This window comes from Arvicola amphibius, chromosome 3 (genome assembly GCF_903992535.2).
Source record: "Arvicola amphibius chromosome 3, mArvAmp1.2, whole genome shotgun sequence".
Classification (NCBI taxonomy): domain Eukaryota; kingdom Metazoa; phylum Chordata; class Mammalia; order Rodentia; family Cricetidae; genus Arvicola; species Arvicola amphibius.
This window is the reverse complement of record NC_052049.1, coordinates 170386427-170405664: the sequence shown is the minus strand read 5'-3', so window position 1 is coordinate 170405664 and position 19238 is coordinate 170386427. Positions and strand designations below refer to the sequence as shown.

Here is a 19238-nt window from a genome sequence, read left to right as displayed (position 1 = left end):
TATTTTATAAGGCTTTTTGTTTTGTATTTTTGTTGTTGGTTTGTTTTTGTTTTTAATTCCTGTTAAATCAGTTTGTCAGCCTATAGCTGACATGTTGGTCATGACCACAGAAGGCCAGGCTTCAAACAGATGTAAAAGTTGTAATACTTACACCAGAACTAAATGATAGTGACTTCTTTTGTAGGCTCCATTAAGAGGAAATGTCAATTATTATAATTTTATTGTGTTTAAAATGATTGTAACTAATGACTATCTTTGTACTAGTTTATTGTGTGCAGATTTCATTAATGGTCTTACGTTTCTGGCTTCACAGAAGAGTGATGATGTAAGATGACTCACCCATGATTCCTTCTCTCTCTAAAGTTGCCTGAAGATTTTGCTGTGGTGTTTGGAGAAGCAGAGGGTGAACTTGCTGTTGGAGGTGTTTTCTTGAGAATCTTTATTGCACAGCCAGCTTGGGTGCTGAGAAAACCCAGAGAATTTCTTATTGCATTGTTAGAAAAATTAACTGAGCTCCTGGAGAAGAACAATCCACATGTAAGCATCAGTCATCAACAAAACACTTGAAAGAGTTTGCTGAATATACTAGTTACTTTTCCCTCAAAACCATGTTCTCACTGACCGGGGGAATCGGATCCAGGGCTAGGGTTTTACCTAACATGTGCATGGCTCAGAGTTTGAGCTCCTGTACTGCATGAAAACAAAATCTCAGAATAGCAGCTGCCTTTGAATTCAGATGTGCATGTTGAGTGTGTGTGTGTGTGTGTGTGTGTGTGTGTGTGTATTGGGGGTGCGTGTGTGTGCATGTTTGTGTGTGTATGTTTGCAAGCCATGATCATCTATAGGAAGACCATAATGGTCATCAGATATATTAAATAGAGGTTAAACATTTCAGAAAATAGTCTTAGGTGCTCTAAAATCAGAACCCTTAAATATCACAGTGATGCCCAAACTCAGGTAGGAATATCTGTGTAAATATTCTTAGATCTGAGACACTTCTGGATTGAAATATTTTGAGTAAGGTATTGTTGGTCTGTAATAGGACTTTCCCTAGAACTGGGAGAAATATCAGCTAACAACTCCTGCATTCCTTTGGATTCCTTCTGCTGACTCACAGTAGCATGTGTGTAACCCTGCCTTAAATTGTCATATAGCCATTTAGGTATTATCTTTTACCTCTGCCATAAAAACACATTGTACCTGGCCCAGTGAAGTATGTGATGGCACATTCTCGGGTCCTTAGGTTTATCAAAGAAAAAGAAAGTTTGCTGCTCTGTTGGGGTGTGCGAATTGGATTCAGGTGTCAGCTTGAATCTCTAGTTTTGAACAACAAATGTTTTAAGTCTATTTAAGAGTTTTTTTAAGTGCTTTGTGGTTTATTTGGCCTGGTATTTTATTTGTTCTTCCCAGGGAGAGACTCTGGAAACCCTGACGATGGCCACAGTTTGTCTCTTCAATGCACAGCCTCAGCTGGCAGATCAAGTCCCACCGTTGGGACATCTTCCCAAAGTTCTCCAGGCGATGAATCACAGGAACAATGCCATTCCCAAGAGTGCTATTCGTGTTGTTCACGCCCTGTCTGACAATGAGGTATTAATAAATTTTTCAGGAGCCCAGAACTCCAGAGTTTTATCTGTGTCCACTTGACGACACTTCGGAGTGTCAGTCCCTGTCTCCTGTGTGCCTTTATCTATCAGTTTCAGTGATTAGTAGAGATGGAACTTATTCTCTCTTAAACAGAAAAGTGGATTTTAAATTGCATTTTATTACTGTGGAACTTACCTTACTGTGTATAACATTCTGCTCTACAACTGTCCTTGTTTTTGGGCTCTCAGCTGTGTGTTCGAGCCATGGCATCTTTGGAGACCATTGGCCCACTGATGAATGGAATGAAAAAGCGAGCGGATACTATTGGTCTGGCCTGTGAAGCAATTAATCGAATGTTCCAGAAAGAACAGAATGAATTAGTGGCACAGGTAAGTGACTCTCCATGAGCACTGTTTCAAGAAAGCAGACAGGCCAGACAGGTGCTCTGTGGTTGTGGTCTTAGTGCTTTGTGAGTGTCCTGAAGTTAAAGTCTCACCAGCTTTCCTCTCTTCTCCCCTCCCCTCCCCTCCCCTCCCCTCCCCTCCCTTCCCCTCCCTTCCCCTCCCTTCCCCTCCCCTCCCCTTCCTTCTCCCCCTCTCTCTGCAGTCATCCTTAACTTCTTTCTAAAAGTTACTTTGGGCTGTGTTCATTTCTAGTTTCTTTAGAGTCATGTGAGATTTTATTCTTCTCATAGAGACCACTCAACTAGTAGAAATCAGACTTGGTAGATATTAGTGTGTACACAGACACTGAAAGGAAAAAGTAAACTCAGGCAAAAGTGAGTTTTCTTGTTCTGGGTGTAAATACCACGTAACCTCACCTTTGTGGCCGTGCTTCTGGAAACAAAGACTGTTTAGTTACTAGAGGCCAGGGTGGGAAATGGGTGGAAAGCTTTAGTTTGTGTGTCTGTTGCACTGTGGTGACTGAAGCCATGTGCACATATAAGAATAAGTTTAAATGCCCTCATTATAAAAGATACTGGAAGCCATAATTTTGTTCATTAGCTTAATATTTTACATTGCCTTAGTGTTTGTATTGTTGTGGAGAGACACTGTGACCACAGCAACTCTTATAAAGGAAAACATTTAAATTGGGACTAGCTTACAGTTTGGAGATTTAATCTGTTTTTATCATAGTGGGTGGTGTGCAGGCAGACATAGTGCTAGAGAAGGAACTGAGAGTCCTACATCTTGATTCACATCAACAGGAAGTGAACTGTATCACGCTGAGTGTAGCTTGTGCATAGGAAACTTAAAAACCCACCCCCCATGGTAACATACTTCCTTTGACAAGGCCACACCTACTCCAGCAAAGCCACACCTCCTAATAGTGCCACTCCCATTTTCTTTAAAGCCATCAGATACACCATCACATTCATTACTTTGTATCCCATAAAAAATATAAAAATAAAAGAAAACTTCTCAGTTACCTTTCATCTTCAAAGTTTTTGGTGGCAAACTTGCTAGATGACAAAGTGACATCTGGCTGTCTATAAACTGAAGACAAATCCCTACATCTGCTTCTCCTGACCTCTCCCTTCAGCTTCTTCTTCACCCAGCCCTCCACCCTCAGTAAACAGAGGTACAGAGTGGGTATAGAGGAGGTTGTGAATCTCCTGCTGGTGGCTCTGTGTCCCAGCCTGACAGTTGATGTTTCATCTGAAGTGACTCTAACATCAGGTTCATCTCACTAAGTTGTTAGGTGGACAGGGTGTACACACCTCCCTGGATTCTGTGGAAGTGATAGCATGTTATTTAGCTCTTTCAGGTTGCTAACTAAGTGATGACTGCAGAGAGTGGTGTTGTAGGAAGATGCAAAAGGCAGCCAAGTCCTTGAAGGCTGCTGCCTATTAGAGTGACACCTTTAGCGTGGCAGCCATGTCGCAGTGGCTCAGAGCTTGGTTCTGTCCCTACTGGGTCCAGATGCAGGTTCCATTATGCCCAGCTCTGTGGTGTACACTTGTTTCTTTTTCCTTAGGCACTGATTTTCTTATCTGAAATAATAAGTGTATCTTCACTCAGTGTTAGGAAGATTACATAATTGACGCATAGCATTTAGAATGGTTGGTAGAACTGAATCAAAATCACTTTATATAAGAATGCTGTTTCCGTTTGATACTAAAATAAAAATCTGTATCTGCATTGAAATGCTCAGAACAGGTTGTCTTACTTACTGTAGATAAGATCCTGGTGGTGAAATTACATCTTCAGTAGCTGGTGTATAACTTCTTCATTGTGATCATCTAAGTGTTTGCTTTATTCTAGGCTCTGAAAGCAGAGTTGGTCCCATACCTCTTAAAGTTGCTTGAAGGCATAGGCCTTGAAAACATAGACAGTCCTGCCGCTACTAAGGCCCAGATTGTTAAAGCTCTCAAGGCAATGACTCGAAGTCTGCAGTACGGAGAACAGGTGAGTCTGTAAGAAGCACCCTTGTGTTCCCTACTAAGAAGTATGTTCAAAGTCAGGGTCTTGGCTGTGGATGATCTGGGAACCTGTATTTGAGTCCTCAAACCAGTGTGGCCAGTGTTCGCATAATTGCTTCACGGCTGCAGAAGAAGCACAAGCTTGTGTCCAACATGCATGCAGGGGTTCTTTTTCTGCGTAGTAACAGTATGTTCTCTATTTTCAAGAAGAAAACCAGTAAAAGTCTTAGTGTAGATGAATTTGGAACACTTAGTATAGAATCAGATACCATTGAAAAGATCTGAACATCATTTTTAAGTTATTATTAGTGCTTGAAAAGTGCTAGTTTCTTTTCCCTTTGCAGAGTGGCTGTGCAGTAATGTGTTTCAAGTGCACATACACTGATTTCAGACCTTTTTTTTTTTAAATTTTTTATTTTTTGGTTTTTCGAGACAGGGTTTCTCTGCAGCTTTAGAGCCTGTCCTGGAGCTAGCTCTTGTAGACCAGGCTGGTCTTGAACTCACAGAGATCCGCCTGCCTCTGCCTGGGATTAAAGGTGTGCGCCACCACCGCCTGGCTTGATTTCAGACCTCTTAAGGGATCTACTTTTCATCTTAGCTTTTAATTTATTTCATTTTAACAAGGGGTATGTGTGGTGTGTGTGTGGTGTGTGTGTGTGTGTGCGCGCGCGCGCGCGCATGTATGCATAAGTGCATACATGCCAAAACTCGTGTGGAGGTCATTTGATAATTTGCAGGAGTCTTTTCTCTCCTTACACTGTATAGGTCCTGAAGATTGAATTCAGGTTGGCAAAGCTCAGCAGAAGGCACTGAGCATCTCTCCAGCCTCCCTGTTTTTGTTGCTTCTAAAGCGTTTTGGTTTGGTTTGGGTTTGGGGGGCGGGGGGGGGGGGGAGGGGTTCAAGACAGGCTTTATCTGTGTAACAGTACTGACTATCCTGGAACTCACTCTGTAGACCAGGCTGGCCTCGAAGTCACTGAGATCCTCCTGCCTCTGCCTCCCAAGTGCTGGAATTAAAGGCATGCACCACCACCACCTGGCCACCTGTTTTCTTCATTGAAGTGACGTCTGTATAGCGAGTCAGTTTCTTTTCCTGTTGCTGTGACAAACTACTCTGGCTCACAGTTCAAGGTGCATCATGGTCAGGAGTCAGGGTGTCAGGAGTGGAGTATTCTGGCTCACAGACCAGGTCCATCGTGGCTGAGAATCAGGGTGGCATGAACTTAAAGCAGCTGGGCACACCACATTCACAGTCAAAGCACAGAGTGAGAACTATCTGCTGCTGCTCAATGACCTTTTCCCCTTGGCGTCCAGGGTCCCACTAGGGGATAGCGCCACACCAGGGAACAGGTCTTCCCCGGCAGTTGAGGCATTCCAGGCAGTTCTCCATGGGCTTGCCCAGGAGCTATCCCCAGGTTGTTCTTGAGTCTGTCAAGTCGACAGTTGACACCAACCATTTAAACTCCAGCCCTTGCCAACTTGCCATGCAGACACTTCATTTTTTAAGCCATAACCATCCGCCACTTATCCTTGGAGATTCATGACCATGATATTACATGAAACACACTCAGTCCAACTTTTTAAAGTCCCATGGTCATCAACAGTTTTAACACTTGGAAATTCTAAAGGCTCTCCCTGTGCGTTTCTATAAAATTAGAAGCAAGTTATATGCATAAGTCACAAAAGAGAGCAATCAGGCCAAAGCAAGGTAACATTTCTAGTATAACGAGTACTAAAGCTCAGCTCTGTTGCAGCCTCTGAGGCTTGTCATATGATGTGCTGCGCTTCAGAGAGCTTATGTAGCCCCGCCCTCTATACCTACAGCTTTCCCATGGGTCCAGGAGCTCCACTGAGACTTAGGTACTGCTCTCATAGGCTCCCAGGTGCTCTGTAAGGACTCCCACCTAAAGGCCTTGTCTGGCTTCAGGTGCCCTGTGACTTCCATAAATCTTGTCTCTTTCGTGTGTTAAAAACCAGTACTATGTAGATGATGTTCCCAGGTGCTGCCGCCAGCTCGGGAGGGTCCCAGCCCCAGGAACATAGCTGTATCAGCCTCTGTGTTTTGAGACTAAGGAAACACTTCCAGACAGTTGTTTTTAAGGAACAGGAAACCTCTTTAGTGTAGGTTCCCTTCTTCTAAATGGTTCTGGTTCTTCACAGCATAGACCTCTGGGGAGTAGAGTGTTGTCCCAGTACGGCATGGGAAATTTCTGTTCAGTGGTGCTAACTTCTTTAGCATCAGCCTGAATGTTCTCCTGGCTTTGGAGTTTCCTGTGCCATACAAATTAGACCGTTATCTTTAAACTAAACTACACTTCACCCAAGTTCTGAGTATATGGACAGAATTGGGCCAAAATCACACAGATGCCCTCTAGCCCAGTTCCTGAGAGAGTCCTTGTTCTCCCCCAGAAAGCTCAAGAGCCAGGCGCCAACTATACCTAAGTTCTTGTCTTCCAGTCTCCTGCCAGAACATCCCATTATGCTCTCTTTTCAAGAGTTAAGGGTTTTCTAGACCAAACCTCCCAACTCTTTCAGATTCCTCCTGCAAGCCATTTCCAGAGGTCTGAGATCCGCATGCTCAGAGCAGATCTTCCTGCCTTATTTCAGGCAATTTAGACAGTGCTCCTCAGTCATAACCAGGTTAGTCTAGGTCAGTGGTCCTCAATGGGGTCATAGCCATCAGAAAACACAGATTTCCAATGGTCTTAGGAACCCCTAACCATTAAATTTATTCTTGTTGCTGCTTCATAATGGTAGTTTTGCTAAGCAGCAGTGTCTCCGTTCCTAGGATCATCAGAAGTATGTGTTTTACAGTGGCCGAACCCCACAGGTTGAAAGCTGCTAGAGTCTTTCAAGTTGATAATACTAACCATCAAACAGAAAATGAAGTTAACTATAGTGAACAACGAATTGACCTTTCTCACCTTAGCACCGTTGTGATAATCTCACCCTGCCTAGCTCCCGAGCACATTGCCCCTGTGGCTGCTAATTTACTCTTTCCACAGCCCTGCCGCCACTGTGTCCAGCGTGTGGGTCTGTCTGCTACACAGATTTCGTTTTAGCATTGAGATTGACCCATGTTGTGGGTGTATTAAATGTTTTCATTTCTTTGTATGTTTAAATTTTCCATTGTGTGTATAATTGCTACAGTTTGTCCATTCATCCATTCAGTGGAGGTTTGGGTCATTTCTGTGTGCAAATGTTAATTTTGTGCTTAAATATACTTTATTAAACTTTCCCACAGTGAAATTAGGCTTCTGTGTTTCAAGAAAAGAAACAATTTTGATGCCACTGACTTTCTCTCAGTATTTGAATCATTTAAAACAATGCTAAAGAAGACAGGTCACATATGTTGCTGCAGTCATTTACTGGTATGGCTCTGGGTGTTCTGAACAGCTGGCAGATACTCCATGTGCCTTCCCTGTGGACCTTCCCCTCCACCTTCATTAGCATTTCTAGGGATGAAATTAGCCAAGTGGCCCCGACACCCACCCTCTACTCCCAAAGAAGGGGGAAAAGAATAATACCTCCTAAAACCAGAGCTCTTCCATCCCCGGCTCAACTCCTCGTTCACTACTGCTGCTGCCCAGGCTGGAATGGAGCCACCCTGGTCCATGAAGAGCTCTGCTTCAGCACACAACCACCTGTGAGCTTTCCATCCGACTTAGAGACTCAGGATTCTCTGAATTGTGTCCTCCGGGTCTGCACATTTTCATCTCCCATCTCAGTCTAGTACACATGGACACAGTAGTTCTGTTGTATTTTACATGTGATACTCTGATGTTTTGTCTGTTCACTTAGTTTCTTATGTGTGTGTGTTGTTCATGATCTCCTCACAAGAGCAGCACATCCTTTGAAAGGCTGATTTAAAGTTGTAACTCCAGTTTCCAGCATCTTCCCCAACCCTTCCTAGGTCTGGTTCAGTGAGGTGTGCCCAGCACAGTGCCCAGGATCATGTGTGTGTGATGTCGGCCAGTTCCTGGTCCTTCCCCAGTGGCCTTCTGACTTCAGAAGTTGTTTTTCCTGTCTGGTTCAGTCTTCCCACGACTAGTTCTTTACACAATCATGCTAAGTAGGGGTTGCTTTACTTCCCCAGGTGAATGAAATCCTCTCCCGCTCTTCAGTCTGGAGTGCCTTCAAAGACCAGAAACATGACTTATTCATTTCTGACTCTCAAACAGCAGGATACCTCACAGGTAAGTCAGACCCTAAGGTGCCTGGCAGGCCCTCTTCCTGCCCTGACTTAAAATAGCATTCCTCTCATCACTTAGGCATCTGGCTACCATTTTTGGGGGTGCTGTGAGCATGTCATAAATATCTGTCTCAACCTTGGGCAGCGTGTGGTGTTGGATGTTTATGACGAAAGCTACACGTAGCCTAGTTTTCATCCGATATGTTAGCAGCAGCTAGCTTAGATGTGCGGTATGTCTGTGCGTAGTGTTTAACTTGAATGTGGGAAAAGAAATGTGTCAGAAACAAGGTAGCCTGGTGCCCATTCTGTCTCAACAGAGTGAGACTTCATAGAAATAATTGTGTACAGAGTTTTTTCTTACAAGTTTGCAGTATAGTTTTGCTGAGTATCTTTCCCATGAGGAAGATATGCCAGTGCTGTTAGAAATAAGACCGCCAAGGGCTCACGATGCTCAGGACGTGTTCATTTGACACACAGCTGCATGGTAGTTTAAGGTCATGGTTGGCTTTGGTCTGAGAAGCGGCAGCATTCAGTTGCTTTACGATAGGCAAGGCACTCCACCTCTTCTGAAGATCTTCACCATGGATTTAGCCTTGTGAATAGGAAGCCACTCTTGGTGCCTGCCTGAAACAGTAGCATGTGAATAGATAGCAGCCCCACATGATCTTCTAGCCAGAGATGACAGAGATAAAGAGAACAATGTTAACAGCCAGTACTCCCCAGACAGACAGATCCATTGTTTTAATAGTCCTGATTGCTCTCAGAGAAGGCTGTAAGAATCATACTGACTTGATTCTCGAATTTTCAAATCCAAAGGATTCGGAGAACAGCTGCCCTGCTTTCAATTTTCAGCTTGGTCATGACACTACTGCTTCCCCTTCCTGTGGCTCCTGTGTCACTCTAGCACCAGCCACTGCTCATACTACTGAATCTGTCTGCATCTGACTCTGCTGTTGGGCCTGTCACTTGTGTCCTCCTGTTTTCTGTGGAGAGAGGTAGAATGTGGCTTTGGTCTGCCCACACCTCCCTCTCTCAGGTAAAACTAACTATCTATATAGGAGTGTATTTGTGCCCACCAAAAGCCCCCTCAGTGTTTCTGAAAGGTAACGGGCCACATTTCCTTCCTTCCTTCCTTCCTTCCTTCCTTCCTTCCTTCCTTTCTTCCTTCCTTCCTTCCTTCCTTTCTTTCTTTCTTTCTTAGATTTATTTATTGTGTATACAGTGTTCTACTGGCATGTATGCCTGCAGGCCAGAAGACGGCACCAAATCTCATTATGGATGGTTGTGAGCCACCATGCAGGTACTAGGAATTGAACTCAGGACCTCTGGAAGAGCAGCCAGTGCTCTTAACCTCTGAGCCATCTCTCCTGCTTGACAGGCCATGTTTTCATGCATTATTTTTGATATAAGTACGGCACAGTAGAAGAATGGGGCTTAGTTGTCGTAGCGAAGAATAAAGTAGTTGCAGGACTGGTGCTGTGCAGGTCAAGAGCAGCTCTTCAGTGGCTTCACGTGATGCTTCTGTCCCCCGTGTACTCAACTTTCATCAAGGTGTTCCTGACACCTCTGCTCTAGCGGGGACTCTGTGATTAGATCAAATGGAGTTCCCATTGGCCTCACCCATCCCAGGTCCCTAATTACTATGCTGCTCACCAGCACCTCTGTTTCCTAGTATGATACTGGAAGTGTGGAGGGGTGTGCAGGAAGGAAGATGTGTCTTGTCTGCGCCTTTTCTTTCATCTGTATCCCTGGGATGGATGAAACCTCAAACAAATTGGCAGATGTCTGGACAGGTGCGGCCAAGTAGCAATGGTGAAACATCCCATCCCTCCCTTGGAAAGGGCTGGAACTTCTGTGCAGTGTATGCAAGCAGCTCTGTATTGGACAGGATGGGCTGTGAGCCACACTTGCCTTAGATCTGTTCCTGGCACTTCTCAGGCCAGAATGTTCTCTGTTAGTTCGGAGGATTTTTCTCGCTGATTTTACTCTACTCCTTTGAAAGGACCTTGAACCTGTGCTTCACAGAGGCTCCACTTCTGAGTTCCCCTGCAGTTGAGGGAATGCTTCCTCAGTGCCCAGGCTGCCAGACACTTTTTGGTGTATGTTGTATTTAATTGGAATTTAATGAAAACCCAATCTTCATATGATACAGACTGTACCAAGCTCTTCTCTGGTTCACGAGTAGACTAAGGTACTGTGAGAATACACACCCAGCCTCCCTCCTAACTGAAGTGTTTAAGTGTGTTTGGCAGTTATACGTGGATATCATTTAAAAGACAGGAAATAAAAGTTTCTGAGGAGAAAGTATTACCTCAAAGTAAGCTGCAGGTAAAGGTAGATTTTTCTTCTCCCGACTGCTTAGCAAATTCCAGTTGGTTACGTGCTCAAGATGAAGAAGTGAAAGTCCTAAGTAGGATTAATTAGGATTGATAATAAGACAGGACCACCCATTTCCAAAGATCCTCTCATGGCATGCTGGTTTTAGTCTGTGGGGCCTGTTTCTTTAAAAGCGCCTCTGCTAGAGTTATCCCGTGAAGTAGATACACAGTGTGTGTCGGCTGAGCCTTGTTACTTAGGCTTTTTGTTAGATTCAAGAACTGCTAGGTGCCAGTTGGCTCAGAGCCTCTAAAATTCATTTTTGTAGTAGGAATTTTTCAAGTTATTTCACCTAGGAAATCAATAGTAAAAGAATGCAGCAGTGACATGAGGCAGAATCGGTGCTTTTAGGGGCTGCAGTCAGAGATAAAGAGCTTTCTGTGACAAGTGTGTCCTCAGTGGGTCCCTGTTCATTTCTGTATTCCTCTGAAATCTGGCACAATTTGATAATGTTCCCCTGTGCCCTGGAACCTCTGCACCTTCCCCACTTATCCCTGGAGGAAACAGGGCTGGTTATGAGATGCAGGCAGCTCTTCAGCCCAGGGCAGCCTAATGAATTCTTAACAAAACCCAGAGGCCCAAAAAGTGGGCGAGCATCCCAGACTTGATAAAACTCAGTTTACTTTCCCTGCGGAGACAAATGATGGGTTTAGAATTAGGCTTCATTATAAGCTCATCATTTCACAACTTTTTGGTCTAGAAGTTCCAATTTTTTTTTTCAGTTCAGAATGCCCTTCACATCTCTCAATGTCTCATATCCTGTGCAATATAGTTAAGCTTATGAAGCCGTTGTGTGCAGCTGTGAAGATTTTGTTTGTATGACTATGATGATCAGCAAGTGTCCCTGTGTCTTATCACTGTTAATGATTTGCTAGCCTGGTCTGTCACCTGGGTACTCTGTCCCTTTAAGAGACAAGCCCTGCCCTCTCCTAACCCCTCCCCTTCTGTGGAGGGAAGTGGATATCCCACCTCCTCCAACCTGAGTGCACTCCCTCTTCCCTTACTCCCTCCCTTCATCCCTCCCTCCCTCCCCGCCCTCCCCCCCTTTCTCCCTCTCTCTTTCTCTGCATGGTGGCTATCCATCTCTCACCCACCGCCTCCTACCTGCCTGGGACCCACAGAGGCCCCAGGTGGTGAGACCTGGCTGCCACTTTTATCTAAACCATTACATTGGTGCCCTGAGAATAGCAATCACCCCATCACCCTCGTGAGTTAGCCCAGGATTCCCCAGTGACATCAGTGTTCCCTGCTTTCATATGTAGTAACCTTATAACCTCCTACTTTGATATGAATCAAATTGAACTTATGTCTTAGTCTCTCTTCCTCTCACCATGGTAAAATACCCTGACAGAAGCAACTGAAAGGAGGAGAGGTTTATTTTAGCTGTTCCAGGCACAGCCATCATGGTATAGAAGTCAAAGGCAGCAGGAGCCTGAAGCCACCTGGTCACACCATATCCACCATCAACAAGGAGATGAGTGTGTGCGTGCTAGCGCTCACCTCCTGTCTCCATTTTCTGTGATCCCTGATCACGTGTGGAGGGAATGATGCCACTCACAGTAGACAGGTCTTCCACCTTAGCTAACATAACTGAGACAGCCCCCACAGGCATGCTCAGAGGCCTGTGAGGTGACAAATCTGACTCTCAGAGCCCCAGTCTGAATTGTTAGGAGCCACACCCCTCTGTAGTGTTTGTGTTTTTGTCATCTAGACCTATCTGGTAGTCCTGTGGTAACGGTATTTCTGCTTAAAGTGGAGAGCAGTGTGGTACTTTGGCTCTGAGCTGCACTGATGGACTGATTTGTTTGGTCGTCTTCTTCCTGGTTTGATGTTAGCAGAAGGTGAGAGTTGATGGAGTAGACCCCAAAGACCTAAGAAGGGAAAAATCCTTTTTGTAAGTGTTAAAGTACATGGCTCCAGGTGCCCAGGCACTGGTTAACTTTAGTCCCAGCTCATTCTGGCAGAGTCAGCACATGTGCAGTGTGTGACCGCTATTTCCCATGAACTCAGATGGTGAGAAGTGAGACGGAAGTGAGTGACGGCCTGGCCACCATCTGTCCTGTTGCCTTACCCTGCATCCAATTGCCCTGCTGTGTGTACTTCCTCACGACTCCCTTGCTGCTTACATTTCTTTTTTCCCCCAGGTGTCTCTCCTTCCCTTCTAACTGGCAGCAGCCCCCTTCACCTCAGGAGTGGGCTTTAGAACCGCTCTGCCAGGCAGCTTGCTAACTTCTGTGTAGCTCTCTGAAGCAGGTAGAGAAACCTTTTGCTCCATGCATGCTGCTCGCACTGCCTTTCCCATCCTAACCCTCCAGTGTACACATTGGCCATGTTTCCTCAGCTAAGCGCTGCCCCTGTGCAGTGCTACGCCATTTCCTCTTGCAAGCGCTTGTTCCATTGTATGATGCTTCTGAGGTATATAAGCAGATGTCCATGGTGCTCCAAGTCAACTCCAGAGGCCAAAGCCATGTGCTCCTAGGACTGCTGACAGTCACAGGACACATGAGACTGGACTAAAATGCTGATGTCTTCCATGGAGCACTCTCCAACTGTGAAATGGGTGTTCAAGCCTTCCTCCTGCACCACGTGAGCGCAGGCTAACTGGAGTGTTCTCAGAAGCTGCTTTTGTCGAGAGTCCAGTCATGCATCACCTTGAGATGGGCTGATCGGGTGGGGAGACCATGTCCTTCGTTGTTCTCATTTTTCCGTGTAACATAACTCAAGTATCCTGGATTTTTTTTTTTTTTTTTGTAAGATTGAACTTCCCTGGTGTGAAAATAGGGAAAACTCCCTGTTTCTACACCAGTGTTACTGCATGAATTTCGAATTTTTGATTGTGTCATATAATAAAGCAAACCATGAACATAGTGCTGTGTCACTGCCATTGTAGGCACTTACCCATATCGTTTTCAGAGTTTCCCGGTGCTTTACTGCACGTTGGACCCTGTGTTCGCCTGACTTATGTAGAAAATGTTTTCTTTGCTTTTTCTCTTGCAGGACCTGGAGTTGCTGGCTACCTTACTGCAGGTACATCCTCATCAGCCATGTCTAACCTTCCGCCTCCTGTAGACCACGAGGCAGGAGACCTTGGCTATCAAACTTGAAACACTCAGACAATAAATGCTGAAAGGCCAGTGCTGCATCCACATTCCTCCAGCCAACATGTTGAGACAGACTCTTGCTGCCTTTCTCCTGGTTTCATGACAGTGTTATTCCTTTTTCTATAAATATATTTTTATTTAGGAAAAGAGTCAGTAATTCTGACATATCGCGTTTTGAGAAAGCATTCTGGGTCAGCATCCATGGGTACACAAGAATTTCTTTTTCTTGGTGTATGTAAGCACATTTTGTTCCTTTTTATCTGTTTACAAGACTGTGAATCAAAAAGACAAACTTTCCTCCTAGTTTTTATAACGTTTTTCTTTTTTTTTTTTTTAATTACTGTGACTGTGGAGTTAAGCTGCAGTCTACAGACATTGGGCTAAATCTTGTCCCTAAGAAAGGGCACGTCCCTTCACTGCACCGAATCTCTATGGCCGTCTTCCTCCATCATCAGACACTAGGTTTCTGTCCCTTCACCTGTGACAAGATCCTCAGTCCTTAATTCTCCGAGAGCTCGGTGCACATCGGTGTGTAGACAGGCTTCACCAAACTGAACGACAAGGAGCTTGTGCAAAAAATTTAAACTAAAAATGGATGTCAAGATGTTATGTAAGAGATTAGTGTAATTGTGAAATGTTCTATACATTATCAAATATATAAAGCTTTCTATATTGAATGTACATTATACAGATCATTCATATGTGTACATAAAATTTTAAAAATAAAGGGAATTGACTGCTTTGTTAATGAGATATGTTTGTTCTGTGATTTTACCCTTTGGAAACCTCTGTGTTCACTTCTGAGGGAGATGGAGCAGTCAGAGGCAGGCTCACCCCCTCAAACTCAATGCATAGCTGTGTCCACCACTGCTCATTCCTAACCAGAAACAGAAAGCAGCGCACAGGTTGAGAACCACTGCTCTTTTTGCTTCCGATAGATAGAGATAGATAGATAGACAGACAGACAGACAGACAGATAGATGATAGACAGATAGACAGACAGACAGACAGATAGATGATAGACAGACAGACAGACAGATGGTAGGACACTAAATGGAGTCAACAAGTAATAGGGGAGAGAAAGCCACAACTTTTATTTATTTTATTCCACCAAGTAAAACCTCCAGTGTCAGTAATGGGCTAGGTTACATCTTGTTGAGTTGTTGGCTAAAGGAGCCGCATAGAAACCCCCAAACATCACAGGCTATTGGTTGTTCTCCACAACCTGATAATGCCCAACAAACATGGAGAAGTTGAGTTGGTGGCAAACTAGAAGCTTCACCCTCACTAACGTTCATAGTACTAGAAGGTAATCTGCACACTACTGGAGGAGAAAGGTGATCATCAGTGTTACCCAGCTACCAACCCTGGAACCTGCAACTGAGACCTACATGCAAGATATACCGGCTCAGTGATGGCACAAATGTTACAAGAGTAACCAAACAATCTTGCTTGATTTAAGAACCCACCCCAGGGGCTGGAGAGATGGCTCAGAGGTTAAGAGCACTGACTGCTCTTCCAGAGGTCCTGAGTTCAATTCCCAGCAACTACATGGTGGCTCACAACCATCTATAATGAGATCTGGTGCCCTCTTCTGGCATGCAAGCATACAGGGAAGGAATGTTGTATACATAATAAATAAATAAATCTTTTTTTAAAAAAAAAAAAAAAAAAGAACCCACCCCATGAGATGGAACCCATGTCTGACACTATTAAAGTGGCCAAGACCCTGAGGCTAGATAGGTTATGGTATCCAGGGGAATACTATTCTGCTAAAGGAACATATCAATAAAATGAATCCTAATGCCATACCATAGATCAGTGCCTCCCTCAGCCCTCATCCAAGAAGCTACTTCTTGCAGTGGATAGAAATTAACACAGAGACCCATAACTGGCCAATGTGCAGTGAGTAAGAGGCTTTGGAGAACTCAGTCCTTTCAAACCCTTCCCATCAGGGATCTACATGAAAGGGGAGGAAAAAGATTCTAAGAGCTAGAGGTGATGGTGTCTTCCAGACAACAGGACAGATGCACATATGAACTCAGAGACTGGCAACACACACAAGGCCTACACACATTCCAGTCAGATGGGGTTCCAGGCACAGGATGTCACCCCTAACCAAGAAGTTTTCCGCAATTGATACCCACTTGTAAGTTTTCAGTTTTCTCCAATGGGGCCCACACACAAAACTTAGTAGTATTTTTGTGGATGTTTTTGTTTGTTTGGGGCATGTTTTGTTCTAATTTGTCTTTTCCTTTTTATTTTAATTTTGTTTTTGTGGTTTTGATTTTTCTTTTTTTTTGAAAGAGAAAAAGTTGGGTAGGTAGATGGGGGATCTAGCAGGTTCTGGGGGAGGGGTAAAAACACAAAGTTGAAAAAATTAAGAAAAAATATTTATTGGTGTACTTTGGGGGGGTGTATTTTGCAGAGAGGACAGCACTCACCAGACACACCACTAGTGAACAGCCCTCCAGAGCAGCAGTGCAAGAACACTAGCCTGGGTCAGTCGGAGACATCACTCTGAATGTGAGGATTTTCACTAGTCGAATCAAATTCCAGGACCCTTCGCATCTAAGTCACTTATATGTGTAAAACAAGAAACGACATTGATAACATTTGGGAACTAGCACTTAGAAGGAAAAAAAGAAAAGTTGGAACGTGACTGTGTTGAGTTTGGGAAGGGTATGTTTGGCCCTTTGGAAAGTAGTCAGATCCACCTTATCTACGATTGCAATCACTTGGAATCACTTGTGACCAAGAAATACTAAATGGAAAATTACAGAACTAAACACATCGGTTTTGAGTTGAACGCTTTCCTGAGCTACTTGATGTATTATGGTAGCTGCTTTTCTTGTCTCTGTGACAAGATAATTCACCAAATCATTTATGGCAGGGTTTGTCTTGGCTGAGCAGTCGAGGGTACAGGTCACATTGTGTCCAAAACTGGGAGGCAGAGCGCAACAGGCGCCAATGCTCACTTTCATCTTTTTTTTATGCAGTCTAGAATCTCAGGCCATGGAATGAGGCCTCCCGCAGTTTCATTAGGCCTTCCCATTTTAATTAACCTAAACTTGAAAAATCCCACACAGGCCTTTCTCTTTGGTGATTCTAGATCCCACTGAGTTAACAAAAATTAAGCGTCATTTATACATAGCAAAGTCTCACACCCACCTCCTCTGTCCTGCCCTTGAATGGAATTCAAATCCTCAACTAGAATATCCACACTGCATTAACTGCACATTAGCTGTCTTAGTAATCACGTGACTATTGCGGTATGAAGAGCTCTTATCCCGAAGCACATTAGTATACACCACAGCAGGTACACAGCACTTCCTCTAAGTCAGTGCTTCTCAACCTTCCTCACGCAGGTGACCCTTTAATATAGTTCCTCATGTTGTGGTGTCCTGCCCAGCTCACAGAGTTCCCCCAAAACCAACTAAGAAACCGAGTCCTGTATGTTAAAGCAAAGAGCCTTTATTCTTGCACAAGTTTGTAAACTTGGACTCTTGAGTGTCCAAAGTATTGGCATGATTGAAGACCCCCTAGCTCAGTTGGGGTTGGGTTTTTATAGTAGTAAAAGTGGGGTGAGGGATTTCTAAGGTTCAGGACCCCTGGTTGGCTGACATTTTCTAGGGGAGTCCTGATGAAAAGCCCTGAGTGTGTGTTGGTAGGTGATCCTATCTACAATGGTTGGAACGTTGGGAATTTCCTTTGATGGTCTGTTCCTGGGTGGTGCCAGCTTATGGCTTTTCCTGGAACCCCTGTGCTGCCTGTATTGGAAGCTGTGTGGCCTGGGCCCCACAGTGGTGACCCCCCCATCATAAAATTATTTCATTGCTACTTCATAACTAATTTTGCTACTGTTATGAATTGTAGTGTAAGTATCTGATATGCAGGATATCTCATATGCAACCTCTGTGAAAAGGTCATTTGACCCCAAGGGGGTCAAGACCCACAAGTTGAGAACCACTACTCTTAAGTGAAAAGATAAAACTATAATATTTTGTGAGCAGCCATGTCCACAACATCATCACAGCATATTACAATAATAATCTTGCTGTACCTAATTCACAAACTCCCCACAGGTGTGTTGATACAATTCCCCTGCCTAAAGAACGGTGTTGCCCACAGTGAGCTGGATCTTTCCACATCATTTGCCTTAATTAAGACAATCTCCAGGCACGTCCACAAGTCAACCTGATTTAGACAATCCCTCACTGAAACTCCCAAGGTGATTCTGGAGTGGGTCAAGTTGACAATTAAAATCCTTACGCCAGGAAACTCAGTTTCTCCCTCACAGTAGAAACATCTGAGATTTCTCCAGTTCCTTGGCATTCGCCCTATGCTTCCTAGGTGTGTTGTTTAATACTTATTCAAGATGGAAAAACAAAGAGCTTGATTGGCATTTGCATTCGTGGATGCTCACTAACGCGTTAACTCAGAGTCTGGAGAGGTGGGTCACGGCCCTGAGTAGAGGAAGTGGGGGTGGGAAGTTAAAAACATTTTTGCTATCAAACTCATAAAAGATGATACATACATTGCCACTGTTTGTATTAAAGGAAAGGTCCCAGACCTGCTCACGGAAAGTATGGTTACATGCATAAGAATGTTGACATGTTTAACTTTGCAGAAGCACGCGGTTTCTGTCACAGGTTTACGTGGTTATCATCGCACGCAGGCATTTCCAGTAATTCGGGGTAGTGTACACAGAGCATGGTCCCAGCAAAAAACACCACCTCGCTCCATGGCTGCCAAACAAAGGAAAAAGGAGCCTTGCACCCATGGGGTTTTTTTTTTTTCTTTTGGTTTTTGTTTGTTTGTTTATTTCAGAGAACAGTTTATGAAGACTTGGTTTGAGTCAGTGGGGGAATGAGTCATTTGCCTTTAGAAGGAAAGGCCAGATGCAAGTAATTCTATAAATATTTAGTTTTGCCTAAATTCAGGAAAGCCACTTCAATTAGAGATTTTAACAGTCGTAGGTTATTTTACGTGGTTCCCCGGGCCCTTTCATACGCATCTTTCGGGTGCGGAGGCAGGAAGTGGAATGAGTTCCAGGCAGTAGCAAAGTTAAGACTGAGCTTGACCAGCCTTGTGAGCTGGGGAGGATCAAGGTAAGGTCAGAGTTCGGGAGAGCTGGAACTGGGAGCAGAAGCCCTTATCTGATAGCCACGCCCGTCCTGCCGCAGGGACTTTCCTAAAGGCAGGAGGGAAGAGCTTTGCAATAAGACCCTGGTCTGAGTGTTGACAGGTGTACTCTTCAGCCTGAGAGCGTGAATGTGACGGGGGCCAAACAGGAAGGGAAGCAGGGGAGCAGACAATGAAGGAAGAGCACACAAAATGAAATCTGTCATTCAGAGGAGAACATTTTTATCCTCCAGACAATAGGATGCCACTTTGGGAAGCAGAATTCTTCTGTTCTGAAAGTTAAAATCCGGGTTTATAACTTTTAGGTTATCTTTGTGTGTTATTATGAGCGTGTCTGTGCCATAGCACTCAAGTGGAGATCTCAGGATAGCTATCACTTGATTCTCTCCTTCTACCACATGAGGCCCAGAGATGG

General features: G+C 44.3%; 1 protein-coding gene across 1 annotated transcript in view; it reads left to right on the top strand.

Annotated features, from left to right (window-relative positions):
* Dnajc13 (DnaJ heat shock protein family (Hsp40) member C13) overlaps positions 1-14429 on the top strand; it is a 131469-nt gene extending 117040 nt beyond the window's left edge. Inside the window, exons 51-56 of the mRNA XM_038321823.2 lie at positions 364-537; positions 1411-1590; positions 1836-1976; positions 3852-3995; positions 8106-8205; positions 13575-14429. Coding sequence (XP_038177751.1) covers positions 364-537; positions 1411-1590; positions 1836-1976; positions 3852-3995; positions 8106-8205; positions 13575-13681 — 846 coding nt within the window. The 3' untranslated portion in view covers positions 13682-14429. The remainder of the gene's footprint in view (positions 1-363; positions 538-1410; positions 1591-1835; positions 1977-3851; positions 3996-8105; positions 8206-13574) is intronic.
* The last annotated feature ends 4809 nt before the right edge of the window (positions 14430-19238 follow it).